This window comes from Nicotiana tabacum, chromosome 19 (genome assembly GCF_000715075.1).
Source record: "Nicotiana tabacum cultivar K326 chromosome 19, ASM71507v2, whole genome shotgun sequence".
NCBI lineage: Eukaryota > Viridiplantae > Streptophyta > Magnoliopsida > Solanales > Solanaceae > Nicotiana > Nicotiana tabacum.
In genome coordinates, this window is record NC_134098.1 from 9,472,026 (window position 1) to 9,484,901 (window position 12,876).

At 36.3% G+C, this 12,876-nt stretch overlaps 1 protein-coding gene across 1 annotated transcript; it reads right to left on the reverse strand.

The window, feature by feature from the left end:
* Positions 1-6,257: 6,257 nt before the first annotated feature.
* On the reverse strand, positions 6,258-11,639 carry LOC107828451 (putative disease resistance RPP13-like protein 1). Its single transcript, XM_016655761.2, has 4 exons — positions 11,271-11,639; positions 7,039-11,174; positions 6,785-6,852; positions 6,258-6,493 (listed from the first exon to the last, which is right to left on the reverse strand). The coding sequence occupies exon 2, from the start codon at positions 11,163-11,165 to the stop codon at positions 7,068-7,070; it is 4,098 nt and encodes a 1,365-aa protein (XP_016511247.1). The 5' UTR covers positions 11,166-11,174; positions 11,271-11,639; the 3' UTR covers positions 6,258-6,493; positions 6,785-6,852; positions 7,039-7,067.
* Positions 11,640-12,876: the final 1,237 nt, after the last annotated feature.

The window sequence follows — 12,876 nt, forward strand, 5'->3', positions numbered from 1 at the left end:
GTAGCGATACTTCAAAAACCTAGTGTTTCAGCGAACACAATGATCGGTAACAAATTACACTTACTGTTGCTTTCTTTGTAGTTAAAATAGTGCAGAAGAAAGGAGGAGAATTCAGAAATTCATATGGAAAATCTGAGAGAATGGACTGCAATTTATAGCCAACATGTTGAGTTCAAAATGAAGAGGTGCAACTCTTCAGAGGCCAGTTACGTAAAACGGTCATAACGTAAATGTCCTTTTATGCAAATTAAAACGGGCAGAGGAATTTATTTTCCGTTACAAAAAATGGACGGGCAGAGGAAACGGATAATTTGGATTTACTATTAATTTTTTATTACAAAAAAAAAAGATATTTAATAATATTACGTTAATATTTACTATTAACAAATAAATTTGGTCCAAAAAGTTAATCAATCAATCATTTGACCGAAGCCGAGCCGAGCGACGACGACGACGACGGCGCGAGGCTTGCCTTCTTCTTAACTCTTTAAGAGTAAAAGAAGATCAATTATATATATACCCATCAAAAATCTTTTCCTCCTCCAATATGGGACAATGTCCCTTTGTCAAGGAGGGAAACTCAAATATTTTATTTTTCCTCTATTTCCCATTCACCATCTTTTAAGCTTATTTTAGCTTAAAAAACTCAAGAATCCCTCACATGAATGGGAAATGGCTATATCACGGAAATATGCATGAAAAACTGTGTGATTCGCAAGCAAGGATTAATCGCATCTGGATAAGTAAGTTTCCCTTTGAACTTTCTGTAGTGAACTTATGTCGAATATACTCGGTCAATCGGTAGATTTGATATCTTTGAACCGTCAAACTTTAGTGTATACCTAGACAACCATAAGTCACACAATCAACCTTTAACCATCTTTGGTTCTCATTGTTGTGTTCGTTTCAGCCATGAACACCTCCTAGTTTCATAAATGCATAGAAAACTGGCCTTACAAAATTCTCCTTGAAGCGTCTAACACTTCACACTTACATAGGAGATTCCTAAACGTATCATCCTATAGATACACTATTTGATATACCCCGTATCAAATTTAAAAATTATTAAAAAGCCTTAATGCTTTATCCTTGGTACTGAACATTGTCTCATCACAAGAATGGACCAAAATTTTAGTTGACAATGTTGAACCGTCATTAATGACTTTGTTTGATCTCCTTGAACCTAGATCTTGGGATCTCCAGTCTTCTAGGTAGAGTTACCGTCACAATGACTTGTTCTCGGCCATAGTCTTATTTTCCTCCATGATTTCTCAACTATCTCTCTAGTTAGGCCTTTCGTAAATGGATCCGACACATTATCGCTTGACTTTATGTAGTCAATCGTGATAATTCTTCTAGAGAGTAATTACCTAAAGATTTTATGTCTTCGTCATATATGACGAGATTTACCGTTATACATAACGCTCCCAGCCCTTCCAATTGCCGCTTGACTATCGCAATGTATGCATATTGGTGCTAATGGTTTGGGCCAAAATGGAATGTCTTCCAAGAAATTTCGGAGCCATTCAGCTTCTTCACTGGCTTTATCTAAGGCTATGAACTCAGCCTCCATTGTAGAGCGGGCAATACAAGTTTGTTTGGACGACTTTCAAGATACCGCTCCTTCACCAATAGTGAATACATATCCACTTATGGACTTAGAATCAGTTGAATCGGTGATCCAATTTGCATCACAATATCTCTCAATCACCGCAGGATATTTACTGTAGTGCAAAGCAAAGTCCTGAGTATGTTTTAAATATCCCAAAACTCGTTTCATTGCCATCCAATGAGATTGACCTGGATTACTCGTGTATCGACTCAATTTACTTATAGCACAAGCTATATCTGGTCGTGTACAGTTCATGATATACATTAAACATCCCAACACACGAGCATAATCCAATTGTGATATACTTTGGCCTTTGTTCTTTGCTAGTGCAAGATTCACGTTAATTGGAGTCTTTGCAACTTTATAATCTAAGTGCTTGAATTTTTCAAGTACTGTTTTAATATAATGAGATTGTGACAATGCCAGACTTTGAGGAGTCTTATGGATCTTAATACCCAGAATTAAACCAGCAACTCCCAAGTCCTTCATATCAAACTTGTTAGTTAGCATACACTTAGTCGCATTTATGTTGGCAATGTTATTACTCATTATCAGCATATCATCCACATATAAGCAAACAATGACTATGTGATTTGGAACATTTTTAATGTACACACATTTATCACATTCATTTATCTTAAAGCCATTTGACAATATTGTTTGGTCAAATTTCGCATGCCATTGTTTGGGTGCTTGTTTTAGTCCATGAAGGGATTTAACAAGTCTATATACCTCCTTTTCTTTACCTAGAACCACAAACCCTTCAGGTTGTTCCATGTGGATTTCTTCCTCCAAATCTCCATTTAAGAAGGCCGTCTTAACGTCCATTTGATGAATTTCAAAACCATAAACTGCAGCTAATGCTACTAACATTCGTATGAACGTAATTCTTGTAACCGGAGAGTATGTATCCAAAGATATCAGATTCATCAACTACAGAAGTTTCTTGTCTAGTACTTCCCTGCTTAGCCGAATCAATATAGGCTTTGAGGTCAAGGCGACCAATTTGTTTTTCCAACTCCTCTAGCGTTTCAACGGTGTCTTCCAATTTCTCTTTTATGTTAACTAAAAATTCATCACTCAAGCACAAGTTAAAGTCACTTACCTGTTGGTTGTTTATTTCTTCAAGATATTGATGCTGACCTTCCACTTTAAGTCTCAAAACTTCATAATTGATTTCTTCCATTAAGTTTTCAGCATTGTCCACAGCATTCTGAAGTTCACTAAGTCACTGGCTCACGTACGGATTTGATGCCTGCTTGTTCTCTGCATCGCTCAGCAGGGGCGAAGCTATTGGCCCAAGAGTGGTCAACTGACCACCATTCGCCGAAAAATTATATTATATATAAGGTAAAATATTACTTGTTATTGATTAAAAATAGACTTTGAACACCCTTGCATAGCTCATTGGCAAAGGATATTCAAAATTTGAACACCCTTATAGAATTTCTTAGCTTCGCCACTGTCGCTCAGCACAACTTGAAGACCAAGCAAAGTCATCCTCAGCTTCTTAAATAGCCGAAAATCATGCTTATGCCTTTGAAACATCTTGAGCAGCTCACCCTGAGGAGCAAGCCTATCAAAGAGAACTGCAAGGCCTGAAGAGATAAATGCACTACCAACTGCTAAGCCAATCTCCATTTTTAAAAGCTTCAAAGCAAAACGAAGAACCAACAAAATGGTCAAGAATTTGGAAGAGATCGTATCTAAAATTAGTTTGTATCAAGAGTGTAATATGGCCATTAATTTGGCTTATTTTCAAGTGAGGACCAAATTTTCATGACATTTGCCATGACATAATATCCACTATAATACAATTTGTGGACCAAGTTTTTATGACATTTGCCGTGACATAATATACACTATTAAGCCAAATATTTCTTGCTATAAATAGAGGAGCTTCTCCTCATTTGAGAACACTTGCATTATTTTTGTTATTGTCATTATAACATTGTTTGGCTAAATTTCGCACTACCCGATTTTTCGATCCTAACAAAGAGATTTATTTTACCTCTTCAATGCTAGATAATAATCTAAACAGGTCTGGTATTCTAACTATGTGCTTTAGCAGAAACAACTTTTCTCTTATAGCTGTATTAAGACTTTTTCTCTTCTCACTTTTGCTATTATTTGCCACTGCTGTATAGACAATTACTCCATATTTTTCTTGTTTTATATAATTTGGCAGTTACATATAGAAAGTAAAAGGACAACATTTTTTCCAATGTTTGGTCATTAACTATTACACACAATGTAGGACGGCCACTCTTACTACATCCTATCAGCACGGTAGCCACATAAAGTAAACGGTGGTGGTCAGTTGAATGCCCTTTATTGGATAATTATATATACTGCATATATAAGTCAAAAATTACTTTTTATATAATGATGTACTACATTTTGAATATCTTATGCGAAATTTCTGGATTTGCCTTTGTTCATAATTACGGTTAAAGTGAAGAAAGTAACCAAACCAACCTTAAAATAAAATTAAGAGAAAAACAAGTGGAGGCAAAGAACTATATATTCACGTACTAAAACAACTTTTCTTTTAAAAAAAAGTCAGAAAATGACATTATCAGATAAAATCAGAAGATGAAAAAGAGCATGGTACCTTGTGTTGGTTTATTAGAACTTTGTTGTCTTTGCATTGACATTGTCAATTTTTTTAATCTTGTAATCTTATACTTGTATGAGATGTGAGGTTTATTAGATGCAGGCGGCAGAGGAAACAAAAGAGCGAAAATAACGAAAGGATTTATGTTGAGAATTTCGTCGAGAAGGAATCTAAAGATCATATTTTCCCAAGGGACAACAAGAGTCGTATTTATTGATGTGGGTAAAATTTTTACTCACACCAAATGTTTATACCAAGCCAATGCGTGTAAGACATATATCTTGTATATATACTTTTTGGATTGTACAACTTCGTCTCAAACCTTTCATTGCCTATAAATACGCAGGCATTGTTTCAAATTTTACAACAGAAATTCCAATAACTTTTGCATATTCCTAAAATCAAATAGAGTCTTCATTGTGTGATTTATTCCGTTATTTGTGTTCGTTGAATTTCTATAATTTGAAGTGTCGCTATTACAGAATAGTTTTTCTATCCTATGAAGAGTTAATCCAAATAACTTAGGCAGAGGGGATTAAAATCCTTAAGGACACACAAGAAATTTTGTTGGCTCGGAATACTTTTACGTTTCTATTCTAATTTCTAATTTTCTGGTTTTGAATGCAGTTTTACTAAATTCCGAAATGATCGTTGAACTTTGTTGTTCAAATCCTAACAGTGAAAAACAATATAATTTTCTTATAATCTGATCATAATGTGCAATATATATGTGTTGTCTAATCTCAATTTCCTCTCTGATGCAAAATAAGAAGAGTATATGGTATTACCAAGATCAAAGTTGCCTAAAAAGAACCAACACAAAAAGATGAAATGTACATCCCCTGGAAGATGACAATTTAGTATCCATTTAACTATTAGAGATACAAAAAAGTGATAAGATTCTCAGTTCGAATGCAACGTAGTTAGAAATTCAATGATCCAACAACAACAACAATATAACAAGTATAATCCCACATAGTGGGGTCCAAATACTCAGTGATCCAAATACTGAAAAAATTCTCAATATTTGCTATCAAATGTAGTTTTACACATCAACTTGAAACCAATGAGATATAACAAGTCTAAGACAAGATATAGGATTCTTTGGTTAAACATTGCATAATTGTACGAAGAAACTGAAGCACTGATAACATTTAATGAACTTACTTGTATTGTACTCTACTAGTTTATAATCCTTGGAAATATTGGAGCATGGGTTGATGCTCGAGTTATACATCACAAGCCGAGGAAGGCACTCTTTAATTCGAACTGAGGTGACTTCCTCAATTATGCAAAGCAGTTCCAGAGTTGCATATGCAAGAATCTCTTTTTTGCCCAATATCATGATTGTTGGTCGTCGTTCCAACTGGAAAGGACTCATTCTCTAGCAAGAAAAAACCAAAACTCGTCGAGAGATGGAAGGAATGCTTGCCTTGCATGGGTTCTGGAGGAAAACTTCAGCTATCATGAGACTAAAGAATTTTCCATGAGGAAATGACAATTTTAAAATACACCCCAGGCTTAGACAACGACAGAAATGCAAAACATCAGAAGAATTTAGTAAACAAATGAATGTTAATAGAGCCAAGCCTCAGACTAGTACTATAAAATCTATATGCTAAATAGTCCAAATAAACAAATTAAAGAATTACTTAGAGCAATGCATAAACTCTGAAAACGTAGAGCTTAATGTCATACTAAGCAAATCACAAAATTGCGGACCTAGAAATAACAAGTCCTTTTTGATTTTTGACTTTGACATAGGAGGAAACCTCTGCACAATATTTATGTACACAAACACACACACGCACATGTACTGATGCCAAAATCCTAATAAAAATAGAGAAGTTTACAAAAGTTCTTCAGATGATAATATTCAAAAGTTCCCTTTTCTTTTACATTAATATCTTCTACTTAGAGGTGTTAAATCACGACGAGAGAGCTTATATTCGTTTAACTTGGCGTGAATAAGAGATCTGTGTATTTCATGACCACGTCTAAAATTAAAGGCAAAACCGAAACACAAAAAAGAATAAAATCAGCATAGAATAAATGCTTAAGATGACATAATTATCTATTCCTTTCATTTAGGGAAAACTGTCAATGCTCCACATATGACTTAACACTTGCACAGATTTTCTTTTCTTTCTCAAACTGTGAAACAGACCATTATATTAATGTGAGACTTTATTCAACTGCAGGCAGAAACTTTTCCTTGTAGCTGAGATGATTGTCCAATCATACCACACTTGACACATAGCAGTCTGAAAGAATAAAAAAGAAAATGAATTAATGAACAAACAAATGGAGTCTTGAATAAATAACTAGACGACAAACGGACTCATTTTCTGAGAATCAAATAACTAGAATTCGTTCGAGAGATGGAAGGAGTTCTTGCATAGGTTCTGGAGGAAAATTTCAGCTACAAACTGAAAGAACTGACATTATATCGATTCAAAATAGAACAGAGAAAATGATCAACCGAACATAGAAGAATTGTTCTTCACTTGCAAAAGAGTAGTAGTACTGCCAAATTCCACACAAAAGAGAAGTACCTTTCTTCACTTAGACATTTAAGTTCCAGAAGACAGATCAAATCTCAGGAGTGAACCACCTCAACTCACTGCAAAAAGGGAAACTAACGTGAATTGTTGTTGAGATCTACTTAGGTGAACATTATTAATTTCATATATGTTCAGCTTCACAGTGCAATAGCCTTGACAACAAGATTTAACAAAGGGAAAGAATTAACAAACAAGCAAAAAGAAGTAGAAACAACAAATAAGAGCTACTGGAAAATAAAACTCACATTTATCAGAGCACCACTCGTCATAATCATTAGAGGTATTCCTCATCGACTTTTATGGTGGGAATTTGAGCAATTTTTGGCCAGTAATCCCCCTCCTCAAATTCTAGACTTGGTTTGAGCAATGGACAGTTGTGAATCCATAGTGTAGAGATGGAAGAGGGCATCCCTTTTACCGGAAGAGATTGGAGTTTAGGGCAATGAAAGATAACCAGCTTAGATAGGGAGGAAGGCAACACTGATTCTGGAAGAGGTTGGAGATTACCACAGTGACAGATATGCAGCAGAGAGAGGACGGACGGCTTTCTTTTTACTTGAACAGATTGGAGATTAGGGCAGTTTTCAATAAACAGCTCAAAGAGGGAGGAGGGCAGCGCTGATTCTGGAATAGATTGGAGTTGATGGCAGTGGTATATCTTTAGGCTTCGAAGCGAAGTGAGGCGCCTAAGACCTTCGGTTTGTAGTGAATGGAGCTCATTATGATCATTTAATGTTAGATGAGAAAGACACGAGGGAAGCCCTTCTTCTAGCAGTGACTGAATTTGAGGTAAATTGTAAGTAAATAGAAATTCAAGAGAGGTGAGGCTTTTGAGAACTTGGCTGCTTAATGTTTTCAGATTGGATACCCAAAGACGTCGAATAGAGCAAGGCAACTCCCAATTCTCATCACCAAGAATCTCTTGGTCACTGCCATCATGGAAGATGCGTAAACTTGTGAGACAGGGAAGTCTCTGTAAACCCCACTCCTTTCGGCCATTCACCAGTTTCTTGCAATCGACGATGTGAAGGACTTCTAAATTGAAGGGCAATCCTCCTTCAGGAAAGGACTCGATTTCTGGACAATTTTCTAGTATCAGTTTCTTAAGAGATGGAAGGAATTCTTGCATTCCTTCTGGTAGCAACTTCAGCTTCTGGCTTTTGTTAATATGCAAGTCATGCAACGACCTGGTCTGTTTCCCACATGCCACCGAAAGTATTTCAAGATTCTCACATCTGTTAATTTCGAGTATCTCAATCCCAGTGGGAATCAAAAGCCTTGTGAGGCGGTGACAACGCTCAATTCTCAAAATGTGTGCACTTGGGACCAACTCAGCTGGTATATCATCTATAGAATAACATCCAGCTAGTGTCAATCTCTCGAGAAACATGTGACTTCTGCTAGAGATCATCTCACTAACTGACAACTCCAATTTCAATTTCTGATTTTGATATATCTTTATTTCCTTCAAGGTACTTGGCAGACTGCTAATAGGTAAGGATGTAAGAGAGTAACACTCAATAATATTTAATTTAACTATGTGCTTCATTCCCTGAAGTAGGGATGTAAACATTTCAGCATGATCAAAAAGAACTCCAGCCTTAGGAGAACCAACAACTTCAAACTCTTTTAAACCTGAAAGTTGGATAGGTGTCTCCAAATTGAGTTTAGGACATTTTGAAATTTTCAATGTTGTTAAAGAACAAAGATTTTCAGGCAACCTCCCAATCAACTTGGGACAATCTTCAATTCTGAGGTACTGAAGTGCAGGGAACTCCCCATTCCTTAGTACATGCCACCGCTTCCACTCTAGCATCTTTGAAAATTCAAGCATCTCAAGAGAGTTAAATGGCTTTTTGCAAGACAAACTACCATAGAATTCTTCAGTCACCTCTGATATTTGATGCATCCCTCTAATGGTAAGGAATTTCAAAGAAGGAAGTTGTCCTAGTGCGGGCAGCGAATAACAATACTTGCAGTCAGTAAGAGAAAATTTCACCAGTTTAAGAAAGGAATGATCAGCTAGCCAATTTGGAAAATTTGTCCCTCTATATCCGGTGATCTCGAGTTCTTTTATGTTTGTATTTGGTTGTAACTCATCAAGTATGTCTCCTTCATTTTGTGAGTTGTCGGCAATATCTCCACTCCACTCCAATGATAACTTCTCTATATGCTCCTTTCCCCTCATGTTTGCCTTCAAAGCTTCCCTTATGTCAGCCACATTTTGCAATTCTAGAATTGATACAGATCCATACAAGTTCTGCAATTCAGCCAAATCTTCGATTCTCAAACCACTACAACCACTTAGAAGAAATTTAGCTCCCACTAAGACCTTGAGGCTTTTCAACTTTCTTGGATGTAACGACATCTTCAAGCGAGAATTGCCGCTAATATTAAGGTAACGTAAGTTGATCAACTTTTCCATCTGCAATGGCAACTCCTCAAGATAATCACAAAATGATAAGAGAAATGTCTCTAAGTTATACAGTACACAAACTGAATCTGGCAATTTTTTTATCTTTGTCCAAGAAAGGTCCAAAAACCTTAGGAGTCTTAATTTGATGAACAAGTCATTCGGCAACTCTTTGATAGCATAATGAGACAATGATAGTGCCCTTAAGGATGTTAGTCTTGGCAATATGTTATGCAGCACCCTCTTGCTTAGATAAATTGGAATATAATTGGGTTTGAGGCTTATCGGAAGCAATGTCCTCAATTGCTCCAATTCATGCAGGGATTTCAATTTCTCAAAGTTATCACAACCCATTGAATATGAGAGGTGTCGACTTTTTTCCAATCTATGAGATCCATTATTATCTTCCAACCTGATACAAAGTTTTGAAGATGCAATTTGGGCCAAATCATTAACAAGGTCATGCATTAAGAATTCCTCTACCTTCCTTTGAGAAGACTGTCGGACCGTTTCGAACAATGATCTTGATCTCAACTCGAGAAAGTATAGGTTGCCCAAATCTTCAATTGTTTCATCTTTTTGCAACCCATGTACTAGGCCATTAGCAATCCACAATTGAATTACTTGTTCTTTTCGAAATGGATAATCTTTGGGAAATATTGCACAATAGGAAAAACATCGCTTCAAATGTGCGGGAAGATCATTGTAGCTCAACATTAATGCTGGTATTATGCCATTGTCCGACAACTCCCATATTTCACTTCTTAAAATGTGTTTCCACCCTTCAGTATCTGATTTGGAGCGTAACATGCCAGCAAGTGTCTTTAGAGCTAACGGTAATCCGTTGCACTTAGCTGCAATGTGTTTCCCAACCTCTTCAAGTTCTAGATGTTCCTTAGGATCCATGTTTTCAAATGCATGTCGTTTGAATAAAGACCAAGAGACTTCACTAGACAAAGTGTCCATGCTAATTTGGTCGTCATTACCCATCGTCATAGCAACACTTTCCTTACGTGTTGTCACAATGATCTTACTTCCTACGCCTCCTTGTACAAAAAGATTTCTCAAATCATCCCACTCATTATAGTTGTCATTCCAAACATCATCTAGAACAATAAGAAGCTTTTTTCCCTTTAAGTTTTCCTTCAATTTGACCTGTAGCTGATTAAGATTGGCATCAAGGATTAAGCCAATTTCTTGAAGTAACCCTTTTGTTATTCTAAAAGCATCATATGGTTCAGACACACAAAACCAAGCTTTCAAATCAAAATACTCTTTCACCTTCTCATCATTGTAAACAACTTTAGCTAGTGTTGTTTTGCCAATCCCAGCCATTCCAACAATAGGAATTACAGTCAATTTTTTTCCAGTTGTATCAACCGATAATAAACGGTCAACCAATTCCCCTATTTCATTCTGCCTACCAAAGATATCAGATTCATCAACCACAGAAGTTGAAAGTCTTCTAGTTTCTCGTTTACCCGAATAAAAATACTCTTTAAGGCCAAGGTGACCAATTTGCTTTTGCAACTCCTCCAGAGTTTCAATGGTGTATTCCAGTTTCTCCTTTATGTTAATAATAAAATCATTACTCAAACACAAGTTCAGGTCACTTACTTGTTGTTTGCTTGTTTCTGGAAGATTTTGATGCTGACCTTCTACCTTAATTCTCAAAACTTCATGATTGACCTCTTCGATTAAGTTTTCAGCACTGTCCACAGCATCCCGAAGTTCATTAAGCCACTGACTCACGTCTAGATTCGATGTCTGCTTATTCTCTGCATCACTTAGTACAGCCCGAAAACCACACAATGTCCTCCTCAGCTTCTCTAAGAGTCGAAAATCATGTTTTTGCCTCTGAAACATCTTCAGCAGCTCACCCTGAGGAGCAAGCCTATCAAGGAGAACATTAAAAACTGAAGAGAGAAATGCACCACCAACTGCTAAACCAATCTCCATTTCTGAGAGCTGCAAAGAAAAATAGTGAATTGCTAAATCGTTAAGAATTTGGATAAGATTAATGTTTCTATCTTAAAACAGTCTCTGCTTAGAGCTTTCTTTTACCTATTCAATGCTAGAGCAATATGCTTTGACAAGAGTGGGTTGCTCTAGTAGTAAGCACCTTCTGCTTCCAACCAAGAGGTTGTGAGTTCGAGTAACCCCAAGAGCAAGGTGGCGAGTTCTTGGAGGGAGAGAGCCGAGGATCTATCGGAAACAGACTCTCTACAGCAGAGTAGGAGTGTCCATAATAACCTATTTAGACCTCACTAATGAGATTATACTGAGTTATTGTTGTTGTTGTTGTTTGTAATGCTAGAGCAATATGCAAACTAGTATTGTTTGTTAACACAGTTTTGCCGAAATTACTAGGGTCTTATACCTTCTCTTTCTCACTTTTGCTAGAGTTGAGGATAACTATTTGATGTGTTAACTAACTGATTATATACAGTACAAACTATAAGGACCGAAACAGTCCAACAGTTCATTTGATCTAGACGCATTTTAAGAACAATAAGAATTTTGAAACTCTAGTTTTCACATTAGTTTTAAATAATAAGTTGCTCTACATTTACTAATAGTTAACACATCAAGTAGCATTGACTTTCTATTTTAATACTACCAAATTGGAAGAAAATTACATGTTCTGACCTGTACGCCTCGTCATAATTGATAAATTAAAATTCATAGTCTACACCTACCTTGCCCGTCTTGTCATTGCCTTGCTCAGAGAAATTGTTGGGTAATATTATTTATTTTTATGTTTTTTTTTTTTGGAAAATTGAATTGAATAGGACTATCGCATTCTTATTCCCCTAAAGAACAAGAAGAGACGTATTTAAAAAGAAAAAAAGTAGGCCAAGCGTTACTTTCTTTTTGTATTAACTAAAATTTAGTAGTATAATAACAATCAACTAGTGATTGGAATCTTCCTTCTAATTGCCTATTTAGACCTTGATTGTTTCCTCTTGAATTAGTGAACTTTTTCTTTTCTTTTTCCTTTTGAACTCAAATTTTTGAGGATATCGTCGTGAGTTCTTGTGTCACGGCTTGAAATTTCCACTCTCGGAATCGTGATGGCGTGGCGCCTAACATTTCATTTGCTAGGCAAATCAACGTTCGAATAGTTTTTAGTCATTTTTAACAATTCAAATTAAGTAATAACCAAGAAACTGAATAAACTGAAATAGAGTGAGAAAATCATAATATCTAGACACAATCACAGAACTGGTGTCACAAGTACACGAGCGACTAGAGTACTATAAATAAAAGTCTGAATGAAAGCATAACTGTCTGGAATACAGTAAACAGCAAGAGAGATATGAAAGGGGACTTCAGGGCTGCGGACGCCGTGCAACTGTACCTCAAGTCCCGGTAAAGCAATCAATCCGAGCAATCTACTGACCGCCACTAGGACTGACTCCAAAATCTGCACAAGAAGTGCAGAGTGTAGTATGAGTACAACCGACCTCATGTACTATGTAAGTGCCGAGCCTACCCTCGACGAAATAGTGACAAGGCTAAGGCATGTCACTAACAATAACCTGCACGCAGTATAATAATAATAACAGGAAAGAAAACACAGAAAAAGTAAGGGAGTTAACTTATGAAAACAAACTCAATCCCCGAAATCAGTAAATCCAGAAACATTGGTCCTCAGAATCACATATGT

Coding starts and splice junctions, on each gene's coding strand:
- LOC107828451 (XM_016655761.2), bottom strand. CDS start 11,165: ATGGAGATTGGTTTAGCAGTTGGTGGTGCATTTCTCTCTTCAGTTTTT.